Source organism: Rattus norvegicus, chromosome 6 (assembly GCF_021556685.1).
Source record: "Rattus norvegicus strain SHRSP/BbbUtx chromosome 6, alternate assembly SHRSP_T2T, whole genome shotgun sequence".
In the NCBI taxonomy this organism is placed as follows: domain Eukaryota; kingdom Metazoa; phylum Chordata; class Mammalia; order Rodentia; family Muridae; genus Rattus; species Rattus norvegicus.
In genome coordinates, this window is record NC_141539.1 from 109,272,957 (window position 1) to 109,291,979 (window position 19,023).

Consider the following 19,023-nt stretch of genomic DNA (forward strand, 5'->3'; position numbering starts at 1 on the left):
GACCACCTGAGTGCTGCAGGCCCAGAGAGCTCTTCTGCCCTGGAGAAAGGCAGCTGGGGTGCAGAGGGAAAAGCAAGCCGTGGCTTTGTCTGAGGATTCAGGACCAGGTTTGACACCCTTATACATGGCCTTCTCAAACGGTACCAGCCGGTCCCGTGTTCTGTCACCATGCATGGGCATTGGGAAGATGGAGCTTTGCGAGCGCTGTGGCTCCGAGCATGCCTTCCTCAGCGTCTTGCAGGCAGAAAGAGGGAGGCAGCAGCTTTTGGTTGCCAGTTCTACCCAAGGTCAAATAAATTGGCTTTGAGTTTTTAGTAATCTTAGAGTGGCAGTCTATGAAATATTTATAGTTTAAAAATCTTTCCTACCAGGGGTTGGGGATTTAGCTCAGTGGTAGAGCGCTTGCATAGGAAGCGCAAGGCCCTGGGTTCCCAGCTCCGGAAAAAAAGAACCAAAAAAAAAAAAAAAAAATCTTTCCTACCAATCAGCAAAGTAAAAAGCACATGTAGTAAGTTTCTGGTTCAGATGTCGACTTGTTTTCAAGACAGGGTTCCTCCGTGCAGGCCAGGCTGGCCTTGAGCTCGGCTCAGCCTGCTTCTGACAGGTGTGCACCACCACACCGAGCCCAGCCTGATTCGGATCTCGTTCCCTAGGCTATTGAAGCATTCAGCCACCCATGGAAATCCCTACTGCGCCTGCCAGTGGGGTCAAAGGCCTTAAGAGCAGCCTTAACGGTTTGCGGACATGTGCAGATGCCCTTATGCTCACTCCGGCTTGCCCTGCTCATGCTCCAGGAAGCTCACCTCTGGACCTCTCCATCCATCCTCCGTGGCCCCGGTACTCAGTGGCAACAGAGTGGGACTGGTTGTTAGTCCTTCGGCTGGCTCTCTTCCTGTTGAGACTGAGTGTCTGACTTGACACCATTGGGATACAGCTCCCTGGGTTCTAATGACTGTTCTGTTCGTCCCTAACTACATATTCCTGTTAGCCAGGATACTCCCCAATTAAACAAATTGGGAATATTCATCTTTCCCCCTAGGATCCTAATACAACATTCAAAACCAAGTCATCAAAAATGGGTGAGAATATCATGTATCTACTATTTTTAGTATCTCACTTTTTATTTGCTCCTTGTAACAATTCATAAAGGAGTCAGGGAATAAATAGTAACATAATTATCACTGTCACCTTACAGATGAAGCCAGGGTCCCTGCTCAGGGGTACAGCATGTGCTTGTCAAGCACGAAGCACCGGCTTAAAGTGAGAAGCTGTTGTAATAGTAAACAGTGTCCTTCCTCTTCGGAGCTATCTATGACCTGAGCAAAGACACAAAGGTAGACTACAGCAGCCCCGGAAATACAGGCTCTCTTAGTTGTAGAACTGTGAGGATGGGGAGTGTCAGGATAAAGTAGCAGTTTAAAAACATGGCAGTAGCTAACCGAGATCGCTCAGCACCAAGCAATGTGTGTTCTGCTGACTACAAACCACCAGACGGCTCTGGTCACATGTAGTGCCGAGGTCTGCGACAACGGAAGCCTGACGAGGGTGGATTGTATACAGCGTCTTATAAGCAGTAACTAAAGCTGGTTCCATTAATGAGCGCACACAAACTGCAGGCAGATTCAGTTTCCTCCCTGAAGACGATTCTAAAGCTGGCAATGGAAACAGTTGCACAGTACGACAGGATCTTCATTTTGCCAACACCCGGAAGCCAGCTCTGTGTTCCCAAATAGAACCCGTGTAACCTCTGAGCCAGTTGATGGCGTAACAGACACGCCTCAGAACAACAAAAGGGAGAGAGTGCTGAGCCCTCCTGACATTAATGGACACGGGTTAAACGTAAAGGTACTGTGACTTTACATGAAATGCGGAAGAGCCACGGTGCCTGGAAGGGCTTGGGTGCTACACCAGGAGGCTCTGCACTTCCAAACCTGACCCACACGGCAGCTATAAAGCACAGGCACCACCGCCCATTCCGGGCCGGGTGGTGAGCACAGCCTTGAAACTCTCACAATGCCCAGCAGTGCAACAGCCAACCATAAGCCAACCAGATGAGAAACGCCAACAGAAGCATCAGGCCACTCAGGGCTCGCCTAAGATCTCCTCATGGTGAGCAGCCATCTTGACCTGTGAGCTAGTTCTGTGCAGTTATTTAAAGACTTCATAGAACACCTGAAGAGGAAGGTGGGGGACGCGACCTGTGCTCCTGGTTTCAGGAGAGCTTTCTGTGAGGAGAGGGACCCAGTGTTCCTGGAGCACAGCCATGCTGTTTCCTAATCCAGGTGCTGGCTGGACTTGTGGCATCCAACTGAGGAAAGTGAACCAAGCTGATATGTTTGACAGCTGAGGAAGTTTCTTCAGGTCCTTTACAGTCTGCATTTACCTTGCTTCTCCCTGCCCCCTCTTAGCATAGGCTGGGATTCCATTGTTTTTTGGCTAAGAAAAGTGGCCCCCTTTTTTCACCTTAGTGTGCTTCCTTCTCCTGTACTGATTTGAACATCGTGAAATTTTTTTTTATATAGATTTTCCTGTGAGATCTCTCTGAGAAGAGCCTGGAATGGGGGAAGGGGAGGGTAGAAATGTCCCCATGGCATGGTTAGCAGGATTCACACCTAAGTCCCCTAGCAAAGACAGACCAGCACCTTACACGGGAACTTTTCACATCTCTTCCTCAAGCTCTCCCTAGGTAAAGGTAGAAGAGAAGGAATAAAAATAGACAGACACGGACGGACAGACAGACAGACAGACAGACAGACAATGAAGGAAAAGCTGCAGGACAGAGAGTCATTAGCCACAGAAAACTGGGACAACAGGGGCATGACAGGTGGCAAGGTAGGAAGTCGAGTCTTGGAGATGCACCTACACGGTAAGCACACACCTACACGGTAAGCACACACCTACACGGTAAGCACACACCTACACAGTAAGCACACACCTAGGGCATACAAGGTCCCACCGGGGTCCAGCACCAGGTAATTCTTCGTTGCCTCCACAGATGACTGACATCTCTTTGAAACACTGAAGCTGCAGATCAGGAGGAATGTCCAATGACACCATGACATGATGGCAGAGGGAGACCAAGACCCAACAGCTGCCACGAAGCTACAACTCAGCAGGCCAGCCACCTCTGGCCTGACTGCAGCTGCCTCGCTCTCAACGCCCCACCCTCCTGTGGCAGGGTTTGAGAAAGGATCACAGTATGGTATGAATTCTAAGACCACTTTTCACCCTCTCTAAGCAAAGACTAGTCAGAGCAATCATAAAGTTCTGGTCCACTTGGCCAGCCAATCTGGGGCATGCTTACCTGGAAAATGAGGGTGAGGGACATAGCTTCCTTGGTGGGGTGCTGGCCTAGTGTGTAGGAGGGCCTGGCTTTGATCCTTGGCACCATGTAAACCAGGCATGGTGATGCACACCTGTAATCGGAGCACTTGGAAGGTGGAGGCAGGAATAAGAGGTTCGAATGTGGAATACATGAAACCAGAAGGGGGAACCGGGAGAGTGCCAACTGTTAGGAGGTCGGTTAAAACACACCCCGAGCTTACTGTGATACACTTTTGAAGTCCCAGCTACTTGGGAAGCTGAGGCCGAAGGATGACTTGAGCTCTTGAGTATAAACAGTTTCCATCTTAAGTGTGAGTAAATGGGTTTATGGACATATATTTAAAAAAAAAGCTCTTCCGAATAATAAGCTGACATACTGTGTAAAACGTTGCCCCTCTAAGACATGCTCTGGACCTCTGCTCTGCTAGCCACCAGCTATGTTCTTATCAACTGGAAGTGAGACGTAAGAGCCAAAAAGAGCCGACACCGCTGTGCTCAGCAGAAGAGTCCTTTATAGTGGTGAGTGATGACACAGTTCTAGAGCAGGGCCTCGGGAAGCAGAAAGGACAGATCTGAGAAGGACCGATCCATTCCAAGGCTAACCGCTGGATACACACCCCAGGGACGACTGCCCACCCACACACTTCCCGAGGCTCCACCCACCCATCAGTTCAATCAATAACAACGCTGCTGTAATTCTTCTTTTTTTGGCCATTGAAGATGAACTCCACCCCACAGGAGTTCAGCACAACAGTCTTCCAGTCATGATCGATAGGATGTCCAAGCTCTTTTTGAGAAACATTTGTTCACTTCATTTCTCTTGTAAGAACCAAAGAGAAGTTTTTTCCTTATGATCTGTTGAAATATTTATTTATATATTTATATATATTTTTAAAAAACACAACTAACAGTCCATTCTGTGCTGTTTCCCTGGAAGGTTTCTCGTGGTCACCCCTCCCCCCATAACAGACAGAGGGGTTTTATGTATGGGAACAGAGAGTAAGACACTGAGTAATAAAAATCCTCAGAGGAGCAGAGGTGAGGAGCTGAGCTCTGACTAAGGGGCAGGGTATGGCCTTCTAAGAAAACCTAATGGAGACAGAAGCATCCAGGAGCAGATATCCTGCCAGGACCTGCGTTTTCACTTCTATGTCTCAAGACCCTGCCTGCCTGCCTGCCCTCTGCCCCTTACACATACCAGCAGCTTACACACCAACCGAGCCGGACCTCTGCCCAGAACAAGCCAGAACCAACACTGCTTCAAGCAGCAGGTTCAGACCCAGGCGGCCGGCCAATCAGGCAGCTGGGGAGCAGGAGGGAGAAGGGGCAGAAAAGGACTCTGCCAAGCTCTGGGAGAAGCAGCAAAAGGTGACTCTAAGCCTGGCTTGCTTCAGGAGAAAGACTGACTCCCAGTGCCACTCTGTCCCTGTGTGGGCCAGGCCAGGGTAAGTCTTCAAAGCAGAACAGTCTTGAGCACTCCAAATCCACTCTACGTGGATGAATGGAGAGAGGGATTTATTATTTTAGCTGAAATAAATGCAATGGACTCTTGTCCAATCTGCTTTACTGAGAGCTGTTCCCTCCGTCCCCTGCCCTGAGGTGGTTCATGCCTTCGGATTTTCATGCCTTCGGATCTACCGCCAGGCTCACCTCCACTGAGGAAAATAGCCCAGGGATGTGAGGGGGCACACACACCACACCACACCACACCAGGTGACCAGGAGGAGGGCCTACCTCAGTGAGACTTGTTTCTAACCCTGAGAACCTAAGGAACTGTGAAGGAGTGGAGAGGGAACTGGGGTTAAAGGTCACCAGGCTTTTTATTGCAGTTGAAGCAGACTCGGACTGGATGGTCCCAGCCTCGAGAGGGCACAGCCCTGCGGCCATGGGAGCACTCGTCGCAGAAGCCCTGTCCGCAGGCTCGGCAGTGGTGCTTGGAGAGCTTGACACTGAACTCCTTGCGGCAGTTGTGGCAGTGCAGGATCTCGTGGTCGGGCACCCAGTAGGCCGGCCTGGCAGCATCTTTCACCAGGCCTACATCAGGGAAGGAGCAGGAACAGTCAGGACACCAGAACCTCACCTGCCCCAAGTCCTCTGACACTTTTTGGCTTTTCATCCCAACTATACACAGAGCCATGACTCTGCTGTGCTCTCCTATTTACTTTTATTATGTATTTCAGGGACAGCACAGATGGGCTCAGAATCATGGTTGCTGAGGACCACCCTGTACTTCTGATCCTCCTGCCTCCACTTCCCCAGTCCTGGGGTTAGAGGTGTGCGCTCTGCATCCAGTCTATGCAGTGGATTAGACCTACAACTCTGAATGCTACCCAAACCCTACCAAGCCACATCCACACCCTGCCACAGTGTTTTGAGTGGAAGGCAGAGGTAATTTTGTAGTCTCCTTTATGACATGGTTCCAGGGACAGAACACAGTGCCAGGCTTACCCAGCAGGTGTCTCTAACCGCTCAGCATTCCATCACCAGGCCTGAGCTCAACCTGCACAACTCACATGGTGGCAGGGGGAAGCCAACTCCAGCAAGCTGTCCTCCAACCTTCATGTGTATGCATGACACATGTGTGTGCATGACACATGCATGCAAGTGAGCATCCCTCACATGCAAGCAAAAGACAAATTATTAAAGAGGAAAAAAAGATGCCAGGCTTCTTCCACCCTGGACCACAGGACTTGTAGCGGACGTCCTGATGTTTCTCTCTCCACCACACTCTGAGTGACAATACAATACTCTGAGTGACGCGGTACCCACTGCGACTAAAGGACAACAAGCAAGTCTGGACTCCAGCCAGACATCCAGTCGGACCCTAGCACCACTGAGCACAGTAGCTATGGGACTAAGCAAGCCCTTCTAAAGCTGTCAGAACAACCCGAAATAATGTGTTCAGGACACAGAGTTGGCTCAGTGGTTAAGAACACTCGCAGTAAACCGGTGTGGTTTGCATGCCTTTAAAGCAAAGGCAGAGGTAGGCCTGAGTTCAAGGCCAGTCTCGTCTACAGAATGAGTTTCAGGATAGACAGAGCTACACAGAGAAACCAGGTTCAAAATTAAAAAAAAAAAGTACTCGTTGCTCTTGTGGTAAATCTTAAGATTTTTGGTTTTTTTTTTTTTTTTTAAAAAAGAGAGGAGGAGGAAAGAACAGGCCAAACACAACCTGATGGGAGCTCAGCAAGGAACACTCACGCCATGAACAAACCACTCCCACCCAGGGCAGCCCAAGCCCCTCCCAAGTATCTGACGGCAGATGTAATCTGAATGTGAAACCAGGCAAATCCACCAATTCTAATATCTTTGAGTCAAAGGCTCAGGATTTGTTTTGTGTGCTACCCATTTTTCTCTCTAGTCACTCTGATCTCTCTCATACCCTACACCCGAATACATCCCAGGCTCGCCTGTGCGGCCAAGTCCTCCAAACACTACTTGCCTCCCCCGTCTCTCTTCCTACTCTGGTTGTAAGCACCCCTCACAACTGGCACAGAGAAGAACCTTAAATGCTGAGGTAGCAACAGCTCAGCCAGTGAGATGCGGCAGCAAGTACAGGTAGATGCACGACCCCCAGGCCTGACGGCCTGGAAGGGGATAAATGACCCTAAAAGTTGCCTTTTGACCTTCACGAACAGGTCAGGACACATGCACAAAAACAAACTTCATGACTAAACTAATGTAACAAGCTCTCTCACACGCTGTCTTTGAGACGCCAGCTCCCCTTCCTTGAACCTAAGCAGGCTCTGTAACTGCAACAAATGACAGAAGCGTACTTCCTACCTCTTCAAACACTGAAGCTGGCCGCCACCAATCCCCCACCCCGCCCCCGCCAGATCCCAGGGTCTGTCTCTCTCTGAGACGTTTCTCCTGGCTGACCTAAAACTTGCTATGTAAACCAGACTGGCCACAAAGTCAGAGGCCCAGCTGCTGGGATTAAAAGCATATACTGGCACCTGATTCCATATGTTAGTTTTTCTAATTAAGATTTATTTGTTCATTTGTGTGTGCGTGCATGTGCGTGTGTATGCGTGTGGGGTGTGGTGTGTGTGTGTGTGTACACATGCGCACACACAAATACATGTATCCACATATGTGCACATACACATGGAAACCCCAAGAGAGTAGAAGCCCCCCTGGAGGTTGGAGTTACAGGTGGTTGTGAGCTATCCAATGGGTGCTTGAACTCGAACTTAAATGTCCTCTGAGAGAGCAGCAAGAGCTCTTAACCACTGAGCCACTGTCTAGCCACCAAGCATCAGCTCTCGAAACCCCGAAATGCCCTTGTGGTTCATCTACTACCAGACACCAAGTGGAGAGGCCCAGAGTACACAGTGAGGCAGAGGGATGCCCACTGAGCCTAGCTTCTAACTGTCCTCTGAAGATCAGCGTGGACCTTCCGAATCAGCTCAAATGCTCCCCTGCAACACTGAGACAGCAGCTGCAGGCAATGACACCAGGGGCATAAGCAGACTTTCTGATCACTCCACTCACACTATTTTAGACAGAACACAGGCCTTTATGCACAGCACAGATGGTGGAAAGGATGGCCTCCAGAAACAAAGCGACACTACTAAAGGATTCAGCACATAAAAGCAAGGCTAACACTTTCCTTCATTCCTTGCTGCCAGACTCAGTCCAGTAAGCAAGCAAGACAAAATGGCCATTCAGGGTACCCTGAACCCCTCATGCTACATACGTTTCGCCCAATTCAGGCACTGCCCAGGCCCACCTAGTGGTATGTCAATAGCTGTCACCACGGCTCCCAAGGTGTTCTGCACGGCCTCGCCCACCTTCCTGGCGATCAGCGTTCCGCCTTCATCATCTGCCTGCGCCTCAGCCACATCTGCGGACAACAAGAGCAGCTGTTGCCTCTCGGTAGTCACCTCCCATACAGGAGACGGGGCCACGCTGGGACATTTCTGGATTCCCACAGTAACTAAAAGTGACTTGTGGGGCCAGCCAGTTGAGAGCCTGAAACTGGCCTGGGCACCTCTTGTCCTTTATCTCTCTAGAAGTGATTTATAACTTATTTTTAAAGTCAAAGATTGCTTCTGGGAGCAAGACCTAAACTTTTTTTTTCTCTCTTCTGGAGCTGAGGACCGAACCCAGGGCCTTGAGCTTGCTAGGCAAGCACTCTACCACTGAGCTAAATCCCCAACCCCAAGACCTAAACTTTTACAGAGAGAGGACTCAATCTAAGCTTGTGTGGCTTTCCAGAATGCATCAGCTATGCAGATATTTTCCTCTCAGAGCACCGCTGAGCTCAGAACTCAGGCCAGGCCCCAGCTAACCCTAGCTCCCGAAACTCCACCTCGAGGATCAGCGGCATGGGCCTACACTAGCTAGGAGCTCAGAGGACGACCAGCCTGGGTCAGAAGAGCACCTGCTCTCACAAGTGACATGGTCGGAGCAGTGCCCAATTTCAGTGGTGCGAAGAAGGGTGCCTCGCCTTCCACTCTCGCAGCTCCCGAGACCCACATTACCTAACTGGACATTCCTGGCGTCGTAGCAGTTGTCACACACACGGACAGGCGCAGGTCCCCAGCCCCTCTCGGGCACTGGCCGGGTCTTGGATGAACAGCTGTCACAGAAGCCCTCACCACAGGCCCGGCAGTGATGCTTGGTGTCGTTGTCCTTGAAGGATGTCGCACACTGGTTGCAGCTCTGTTCCAAGTCCAAAACAAAACAGAGGCAGGGGTCCTACATGCCTGCTCGGCTGGGGAGTGGACATGACCCAGGGGCAACCACAAACTCCTGAAGGTGGGTTCCAGCTCAGTCAGGACCCAGGCTTTCTAGCAATAATAGAATAAAGAAAGGAGAGGGGCAGAGCGTTTCCTGCTACGTGTTTGGGCAGAAACTAATTCCAGGTTGTGGGGACCCTGAGATTTGTGGTTAAGAAATGACCTCAGAAGGACTCCTTTCTCCAGATTCTGTAGCTGTGGTTCTCTGACATCTAGGCAATATTAATTGGCTCTCACAGGCCCACAAATATCACCCACCACAGAGAAAATACTCACAGCATACAAAAGGCGCTCCAGAAGCAGAGAAGGCATCTAAAGCTGCACCCTCCCAAGACTCTCAGGGATAACCCAGGAGGGAAAATGTCTGTGCCTCCTCCTGGAATGGGATTAGCTCCCAGGCAACACAGAATAATCAGGGTGGTCTACATCAGGACCCAAGAAGACTCCTACATCATACCAGGATCTGGGAGTTGGGCCTCCAGTAGGCAGGAGCGATCTGGTCCGTTAGCCAAGAAGTCACAGCCTTAGTGGGTCCAAGACTAAGCTCAGACACTGACTGGGCCATAAAGTTCATCCCATCCAACAGACGCTGGGCAGCATTGTTGTTATCCTTCAGAAATGCATCCGTCTGCAATGAAAACACAGGCTCATTAAGGGAGGAAAGGGAGAGGGAATATCTGGGGCCACTTCAGAACCGTAAGCCCCCAGGGGAGGCAGAGCACAGGCAGACTGGCACTCTCCCTAGCAGCTGGCAGTTTACCACAGCAGTCTGCACTGACGGAGTCTCATCAGTGTGACCGGACAGCTGTTCAGCTGTTCAACTCTGCCCTGTGGTACAGAAGGCGGTGCATCCTACGAGAGCCCACACCGAGCGCGCTCCTCCTGCAAGCACAGCTGCTATTACATCTGTATGTGAACCCTGCTGGACTATGGACTCCGATGGTAAAACAATGAATGAGCAGGCAGCCATGCTAAACTGTCCAGATTGGACAGCCTACACCATCAAGGCCACCAAGGTATCACCTCCCCCCCCACCCCCCGGCTCCATGAAAGGATGCTAGGAATGAAAAAGAGAAGGCCCTCTGAATTCATGATCACATTAGGGATGTGCTCTTGAAGGGGACTGGGACGCTGGTCTCTAAGGGATGCAAACAGGTCTCCTCTATCACACACGCCCACCAGGATGCCCTATTTTACTGGAGTCCCGAGCAACCCAGTCAGTTGGTCATGGGTAGAAACCTCCAAAAATATGAGCTGATACGTGTTTCTATTCTCTCTTTTTTAAAATTTCTTATTAATTTTTTATTTATATGAGTGCACTATCGCTGTCTTCAGACACACCACAAGAGGGCATCAGATCCCATTGCAGATGGTTCTGAGCCACCATGTGGTTGGTGGGAACTGAACTCAGGACCTCTGGAAGAGCAGTCAGTGCTCTTAACCCCTGAGCCATCTCTCCAGTGCATGTTTCTACTGTCTAAGCTGATGTGTTGTAGTTACAGCAACAGAAGGCTGACCCCCATGACTATGGGCTGAGTGCTCCACTTGAGTTTAAATAACAATGCTACAGGGATTATCCAGCAGGGGAACAACAGACAGTAAAATGATACCCTCTGAGAAAAGTAGTTGTGTTGGCTTTGTTATGATTCATGAGTAATTCCAAACACAACCAGTGATTTGATTTTATGCTGGGACAGGGCCCATCTAACATTGCACCAAGCTGGACTCAAAACTCCTGCGCTCAACCCATCCTCCTGTCTCAGCCTCCCGAGGAGCTTAGAACAAAGGCACACTGACTACCATGAGTAACTGTGAGCAATGACTGACAGAATGGATGCACTAATTGTATCGCCGTCTCCTAAACAGATCTGGTTTTCCAGAGCAGACAACAGTGAGAGGCCTACAGAGATCCTGTAGGCTGGGCCATGGCACGCAGGCATTTCAGCACTTGGGAGGTCAAGCTGGGAGGACCACAAGCTTGAGGCCTGCCTAGGCAGTGCAGTGAGACCCCATTACAAGAGGAACATTCCACTATTTAGAACGTGAAGATGGCTTAGCAGGTAAGGAGTTTATAGCTGAACATGACAACATGAACCCGATTCCTGGGACCCACTCGGTAGCAAGGGAGAACCAACTCCCACAAGTTGTCCTCTGATCTCCACATGCATGCTATAGCATAAGCACACATGCACATGCGTGCATATTCACACACACACAATTTCCCAGAACACAGAAAAAGCTTTCCCACATACAGATAGTCACTAAAACATATTTGTTAATAAGAAACCATAAAATGAATAGATGTCAAAAATAAGAATGGTAAGACAAACCATAGCACTAAGTCAAATAAACTGTTATGAGAAAAGGGAGGAGAATGGCAGAAAATATACTTGAGCAAAGACTGCTGGGACATGCCTATAGTCTCCGCTACACAGGAGGTTTAAGCAGGGAAGTTACTTGAGTCCAGGAGCTCTGGGCCAGCCTAAGCATCATAGTGTAACCCCATCTCTGCATAAAATTAAATGAGCAGTAAGTACATCTCTCAAAAATATGCATCTGCAGATAGAAAATAAGTAAGAGCATACAAGATAAGATCTTACTGGCTAGTTGGACTAATTTCCAGCCATTTCATTCAAGTTTGTGTTCCTATCATTTGCATAATGAGTAAGAATCGAAGAGTGGGAACAGGATGGGCTCTGTAGATCCTGTCTCTCTAAACCACTCACGTGAGATTCAGGGGTGACTTTTCTACTTTAAGCAAACTCCACCTCTGCAGACACAAACACTCAATAATTGAACAGGAACAAACAAACAAACAAACAAACAAACAAACAACAAAGAACCCGGGAGGGAAGCCAAGGAATAGTTCTTACTCCAGGCCACACATGTACAATCTCTGTCCGAACTACTGTATCCACAGGATCTTGGTTCCCAAACCAGTACTGGCGGCTCCGATAGACCACACCGCAGTTAGGACATTCGATCACATACCTACAGGGAGGCAAGTCAGCAGAGTCAGGTGCTAAGAAAACAGCACCAACAAAACAGACAGACAATACCCACACTGTAGCCATGCCATCCCAACTCACCCGGACCAGGCATACTTCGCCAGACCCATCCAGGGAGAGTCGGTGGAGGCGGATGTTTTGGGCACCACGCTGACTTCCTTGCCTCTCTCATAGCAGGCCTGAAACATGGATTACTCTGCCAGTTTATTCTAGGTACCCTGGGCCCCATGACCTCCTCACAACCTCCACCCCGAAAATCACCACACCAGCTGAGGGGTACACGCCTTGAGTTTAGCACCTCAGAAGGAGGTTAATTTCTCTTAAGAAGCCAGTGCTCTCTATAAGAAAGAGCTGTAAAATAGTCTGGGACCCAGAACTATGCTCTAAATTCTATTCTTGTCACAGACAGAAAAAAAAAAAATCCATCTAAAGTGGTTTCCTGAGAAGAAAACCAGAGGATAAATAAGCTGAACTAGAGAAGAGGCCCCAGAGTGAGGGGTAAGCACTGCTGGGTCATTTCCTTTCTCATTCTGCCCAGTACAGGGTTTCTAGGCTTTCCTGGTTGTGGTGGGGAGAGGCTCAGTGGACTCACCTTGCAGGTATAAACTCGGTTGTCATACTGGTGTGAGTACCGACAACGGCTCTTGGCTTCATGAGGCACCCCTTCCTTGCCGTGGTTCATGCTGTTCTTACATCCCGCCCTGAAGGAAGCCAAACACACAATGAGAGGGCGAAGAGGACAGTACCATTCACACAGAAGTGTCGGGCTCCGAACAGACGCAGGACCAGAACCAGACCTGGTTCCTAAGCACACAAGCAGTGTTTTATCTAAGCTCCCTTACTGACCTAGAATTGATATAACTCTAGCTTGTCACACAATGTTTGGAAGTCACTTGGCTCAGAAATCTCTTTGGGTACATGGCAGAAGACAACTTTTGGTTCAGGATAAACATAGTTACTTATCTGAGACTTATTAGAATGGCTTCTAGTGCAAACATCTGAAGCAGTAGCACAACAGAGAGCAAGCAACTATTACTCTGAATGGGGAAATGGAGAAAAGGAAAAATCAACCTGGCTCCTCTGTAGAAATGGAAGAGATAAGAAGACATGAACTTGACTAGAGATGAAAGCTGAATATGTCTTAAGAAAAAAAGACAAGAGAGATATAATGGAAAGAAATATGGTTAGTTTAAATGACAATAGTTCCAATATGGTCCTGAGTTTGAATGCCCCTCAGTTGGTGTAACAGTTTAGAAGGATTACCAGAGTAGCTGCTTGCATGCTAATTGGGCCCCCCAAAACTATTTGCATGAAAGGGTCTACACATAGCTTCTGGGAACCCACCCCTAGTTAATTCTGATTGGTAAATAAAGATGCCATTATCCAATAGCTGGGGAGGAGAGACAGAGGCGGGATTCAGGGTTCCCAGGCTTGAGATGACCTCAAGAAGGAAGAAAGGAAGGGGAGATGCCATATATGAAGAATGTGCAGGAGAGAAGCAGAGCCGTCATGTAAAGGGGCCAAGAGGATGCAGCTCAGAGGGCTGCTCAACTGGGTCAAGAGCAGCCAAGAAAGATGGAACATAGAAATTAAGTAGTAACTTGGAGTTATCGGTGGGAGGTGGATTCTAACAGCATGAAGGGTAGGCAGCAGCCCAGCTAGTGTGCTGCCTATGGCATATTAACATATAAAGTCTGTGTGTCTTTCAAGAACAAACCACTGAGGCGGGTAGTTACCACACACCAGGATTTACTAGAGAAAATATTAGAACTACAGGGTGGTCTTGCTGGAGCAGGTGGGGCTGTGAGGCTTTAAAAGCTCAGACCATTCCTAGTTCATATTCTCATCCCTAGCCACCCCCTCTGCCTGATGTAAGTTCTCAACTGCTGCTCCAGCACCTGCCTACCTGTGTGCTGCCAAGCTCCCCACCATGATAGTCATGGAATCTAACCCTCTGGAGCTGTGAGCCCCAAATTAAATACTTTCTTTTATAAGTAGCCTTAGGCATAATATCTCTCCACAGCAACAGAAAAGCAACTAAGACAGTAAAGCTAAACCATATGGTTGCCAGAATGTAAACATAAAAAGCTAGCCCCCAAATTGGTAATGTATCAGGGGAAGCTTAATGCTGAACCACAAAAACATTCAAGGGAACAGCAAGCTCTGCTGTGCTGACAAGGCAGAAGCAAAGATCAGCACTTTAGGGTTCACTGTAGTAACAGAACATTCTAGAAATCCTGCAGATGCTCAGAATGAAAGGTAAGCAATAGTGCTCAATCCTCTCATGCTGGACTTGGGAGGAGCAAAAGGATGCCACCCTGGTAACTAAGACATGTTCTCTCTTCACAGGTGGAACTCTCCAAAAAATGTCCTTGCCCTCGACTGCACAACTGAAGACCTGTTCACCCAGTTCAGAAATGGTTCTGTAGCCCTCAGATGGGGTACACCATCCCAGGCCAAAGGTCAACCATTCATAGAAGAGTAGGTTCAGGTCACCTCCTGTAAATGGGCAGGCAGGAGGGGAAGATGTAGAATAGATGGTGGTCCTGACATGACCAAAACAATTCAGAGGTGAAGGGAATTCGGAATTGTGTCTACAGGACAAGGAGACTGCAACCTGGCCTTGACACACTGTGTTTAAACTCATGGAAGCCATCAGGCAAGCTATAAATAAGACTGTGATTTAATTGCCTCCAACAGCTTAAAGTGATGCAGCAATCCTCAAGGTAAGGCCCTACAAGCAGAATCACCCTTACCTGGGAATGTCAAACCCAATTCTCAAGTCCTTTGCAGATCTACTAAATCTGAAATGGGACTAAGTAATCTACTTAGCACACTCTGAGTTCCTCTGGTTCATGCTAAAATTTGTGAGTCACTGCTCTAACCCCTCTGTGACTGAGTGGGTTCCACAGACCAGCAGCACAGGAGCACCCTGACACCTTTTCAAGACACGGACATACGTATCTCAGGCCCCACCCAGACCTACTGATCCAGAGCCTGGATTTTAATAACTAAAGGTGCTACAGGTTAAAGATGGAGACTTATTCTAACCCAATAATTTCAGCTTAAGGTATACTTCTGAATACCTCCGGGGCCTTGTAAGTCAACACTGCCAAGGTCACAGCCCAGATCCACCCAATGAATACCCTTGAATGTGGGGCCTTGGCTTTAATTCTGAATGTTCCTTAGAAAATTCTATGTTCTCAGGATTTGTCCCTTTTTTGTTGTTGTTAGATTTATTTATTTATTTATTTATTTATTTATTTATTATATATGAGCACACTGTAGCTGTCTTCAGACACACCAGAAGAGGGCATCAGATCCCATTACAGATGGCTGTGACCCACCATGTGGTTGCTGGGATTTGAACTCAGGCCCCCTGGAAGAGCAGTCAGTGCTCTTAACCACCGAGCCATCTCTCCAGCCCATGGGTTTGTTCTTATAGAGAAAAATAATCCCCTAGGGTTACTGTCTATCACACAATTCTGTCCACAGTCAGGAATGAGTGTGGGGACCCTTGAGTGTGACCTGAATAAGTACTGTCACAGACAATGAAACCAACCAGTGCTCCAAGACACAGAGAGAAGCAGGCAACCCAGGTTCCTACTGAAAACTGGCTACACCAGAGGCCAATCAATCCACATCTACACCAGTCTTCGAGTCTTTCCTGAAGTGTACTCCTAAAGTCCTTAACGCTAAAGGGCAGTCTCCAGATAGCAGGATCACCTGGAACTTGTCAGAAATGCACCGTTAGGCCTTAACCCAAGGAATTAATTTTCTTAATTTTTAAATTACACACACCACAGATGTTGTAGGAGCAGAGGTCAGAGGACAACTTGTCAAAGTCAGTTCTCTCTTTCCCCCTATGAATGACAGAATCAAGCTCAGGTCATCAGGTTTAGCAGCAGGAACCTTCCCTTGCTCAGCCAACTTGCTGGCCCAAGCCTATCAGATTCTATAATTTAACTAGCAATCGGGTGACTGACCCAAGTCAGAAGGAACACGCCTCTGGTTCTAAGCTGGAGGATGGGCATGGTGCCTCTCACTTACCCACAGCTGAGGCAGAGTGAGGAGCAGGTGAAGTACTCATCTGGAAAAAATGAACTGTGCGCCATCTGGTCATCAGGGATCTCACCGCTGAAGCGGTCACTTAGTGCCTGCCAAAGAAGGAAGGTAGTCTGTGAAGGCCCTCAGGCAGCCCAGGCTCCAGCTCCCCCTTGCCTGCCTTTCTAGGATGGCCCCCTCACTCCTGCAAATACCACAGTGGAGAAGGGAGCCCCATACATAATAAACTCCTTACTCTCTGGACCTTGACCCCAACCTGCACCAACTCTCCCCACAGGAAGCCTGGGAGAAAGCAGTCCACTGCTTTTCAAAAGAGATCAAAAGCAAACAGTTACTCTTTTCCCTTAATTGCCTTGGAAATCACAAGTTTCTCTCCCACATGCAGCATTTTACTCAATGTTGACTGTGATCTTCATCACATATATTGACTGATGTTCACATCCTTTGGGAAAGAACTCAGACTCAAGGAGGGATAGGAGCCGAGAAACAAGCTGGGAGTGTCCTAGGCTTCCCTCCACTTTCTAAGCACTGGCTCCCCAGGAATGTAACTAGGCCACAAAACTCTCAACACAGAAAAAAGGTCATCTGTCCAACACAATTAAAAAAACAAATTTCCCAGTCACTCATCAACTCTGTTAACCTAAACGGCAGCAGATGGCCAAAGCAAACACTGAACTGGGAGCTGAGGTGCTTGAGGAGGGGAGAGAACATCTCATGTGCAGAGTGCTTCTGTTTCAAATCAGACCCCACTATCTGAAGTGCTCTTCAGCCTAATGATACAAACACTAACGGGCTTCCCAGGCTTTAGATCCTCCAGTGCCTTCTGAGGAGTCACTAACATCAGCATCCCAAGTCTGAGGCAGCCACACACTATGCAGGGAAGAGAAGGGGAAACAGTTGAAAACAGAAGCATATGGTATTATTCCTTCAGTGAAAACAGGAGAGATGCTGGGACAAGAGCAAGAAGGCAGACTGAGTGGAGGGAGCTTTGGTGGTGGTGTTTCTGAGACAGGTTCTCCTGTAGCCAAGGCTGTCCTTAAACTGACACTCCTGCCTCCGTCTGCCTAGTGCTGGGATTTCACGCATGAGCCACTATACCTGGTCCAAGATTAGGCACTGGACTTTAACTAGTTAGCTATTTATTGGGGGAGGGGAGTTGTTTTGCTTTTCCCTGGCTAGTCTGGGACTAGCCATGAAGACCCGAGTGGTCTCAAACTCACGAGACCCACCTAACTCTGAAGGGTGTGCCACTATGCCCAGTTTTCAAGGTTTTTAAAAAGTCTCACTCAATGAGAATTTGCTGAGAATGCATTAAAACCTAAATAAATTCTAACACAGCACTGCAAAAAAGTAAAATAGTTTTCTCTTCTTTTCAATAAAACCTTAACCTGAGCTGTAAGCTTAAAGGCATACAGCAGCATGAGGTGCAGTGTTGAGTGAGATCAGTGTAAGGCCAGAGTAGTAGAGACTGACACAAAAGCAAGGACAGAAGTGACCACAAACACCATTCCTAAGTGGCAGCAACCAAGTGGCAATCTTTGAGTCAGGCTAACAAAGACTTCAAAAATTCTGTCTGTCTGTCTCATCTCTCCTGTCTGAGCCATTCCTTCACTAGAGTAGAACCTGCTTCTTCCAGATTCCAATGTGGACTGTAAACTGACATATGTGCTGCCTGTTTTCCTTTGTTTTGGAATGGGCCATCCATCCCTCTACCACTTTCTTCATTAGCTCTCACAACAAACACCGAGTATCAAAGGAGCCCACCCATGTGAGACCTGTGGTCCGTTAGCAGCCGCTGCTGCTAGCATCTTCTTACTGGTTTTGATACTCAGGTGGCTTTCCTTTCTTCCTAAGCATTCTCACTGACAGACAGACAGCGCACAGGACCTGAGAGCCTTTCTCAGGCTGTATGCTTATAATCCCAGCACTGAAGAGGTGCAACCAGGGGACCAGAAAGTCAAGGTGATCCTTGTTTGAGGCCAGGCTGGACTAATGAGACACCAACTCAAACAAAACAATGGAAAAGAGCCTTCTCTCCTTACTGGTCTTCATGGCTGCTAGCACCTGCAGGTGAACACTTACCTGCAAACAAATGTTTATTAATCTAATGAAGTGTCACAGAGATACAACAGAAAGCCAGGGAAGGAACATGGAGTCTGCCCTACAGATGGTAGGGGAGAAACCAAAGAACAGCAACATTATAGCCTTGAGGGTTCTACAGCAGCTAGGTCAAAGGCTAACTTAAATACTTGTCTTTTTGTTCTGAGTCAGTCTCATGCATCCCAGTGTGACCTCAAATTTACTGTGTGGCCAAGGCTAACGCAAACTCCTTGATTCCCCCCACTTTCACATCCCAAGCCACAGCATAAAGGATGCCACTGGACTCTGTCATACTTGTTTCCTTCAAGATAAACAGTACCTGGCGAGCAATCACTATCTGGGCTGAATTCTGCGGAGGAGCTTGTCACCCAGCAAGGCTGACAGAACACGTTATATCATCCCAAGTGGCTCAGTTTACTACTCTGAAAGTTTTTTACAGAAATGGGGGTAGTGGCTACTCCTAGTGGTGCACAACTTTGGTCCCATCACTCTTGAGGCAGAGGCAAGTGGATCTCTGAGTTCCAGGCCAGCCAGGGCCGAACAGTGAGACCCTGTCTGAAAACAGCAACAAAAATGACCATTTTAAAGTATCTCTGAGCTTTTCATGAACCAAGCTGTGGCATTCCCCTCAAGGCAGTCATGCCCTTAGAAGTGCAGCCTTCTCTGACCCAGACACATTAACTGCTGACTTGTGTTGTCAAAGGCAACAGTAACCTCTTATGACATCAGAGAGAGAACTCCTACACAAACAGCCCCATCCCTTTAAATGCTGGGTAAGAGAA

The 19,023-nt window shown here is 48.4% G+C and overlaps 1 protein-coding gene across 12 annotated transcripts in view; it reads right to left on the reverse strand.

The window, feature by feature from the left end:
- Window positions 1–3,817: 3,817 nt before the first annotated feature.
- Zfyve1 (zinc finger FYVE-type containing 1) overlaps window positions 3,818–19,023 on the reverse strand; it is a 49,146-nt gene continuing 33,940 nt past the window's right edge. For 7 of the 12 annotated variants that reach the window (NM_001434298.1, NM_001434297.1, NM_001434296.1 and 4 more), the window contains 8 exons: window positions 16,127–16,233; window positions 12,669–12,777; window positions 12,158–12,255; window positions 11,942–12,059; window positions 9,526–9,696; window positions 8,811–8,991; window positions 8,057–8,170; window positions 3,820–5,358 (listed from right to left, as the gene is read on the reverse strand). In NM_001434298.1, coding sequence (NP_001421227.1) covers window positions 5,126–5,358; window positions 8,057–8,170; window positions 8,811–8,991; window positions 9,526–9,696; window positions 11,942–12,059; window positions 12,158–12,255; window positions 12,669–12,777; window positions 16,127–16,233 — 1,131 coding nt within the window. In that variant the 3' untranslated portion in view covers window positions 3,820–5,125. Of the gene's footprint in view, window positions 5,359–8,023; window positions 8,171–8,810; window positions 8,992–9,525; window positions 9,697–11,941; window positions 12,060–12,157; window positions 12,256–12,668; window positions 12,778–16,126; window positions 16,234–18,560; window positions 18,947–19,023 lie in introns of those variants that run through there. The other 5 variants (XM_087552781.1, XM_087552780.1, NM_001434299.1 and 2 more) reach the window with 3 other exon arrangements.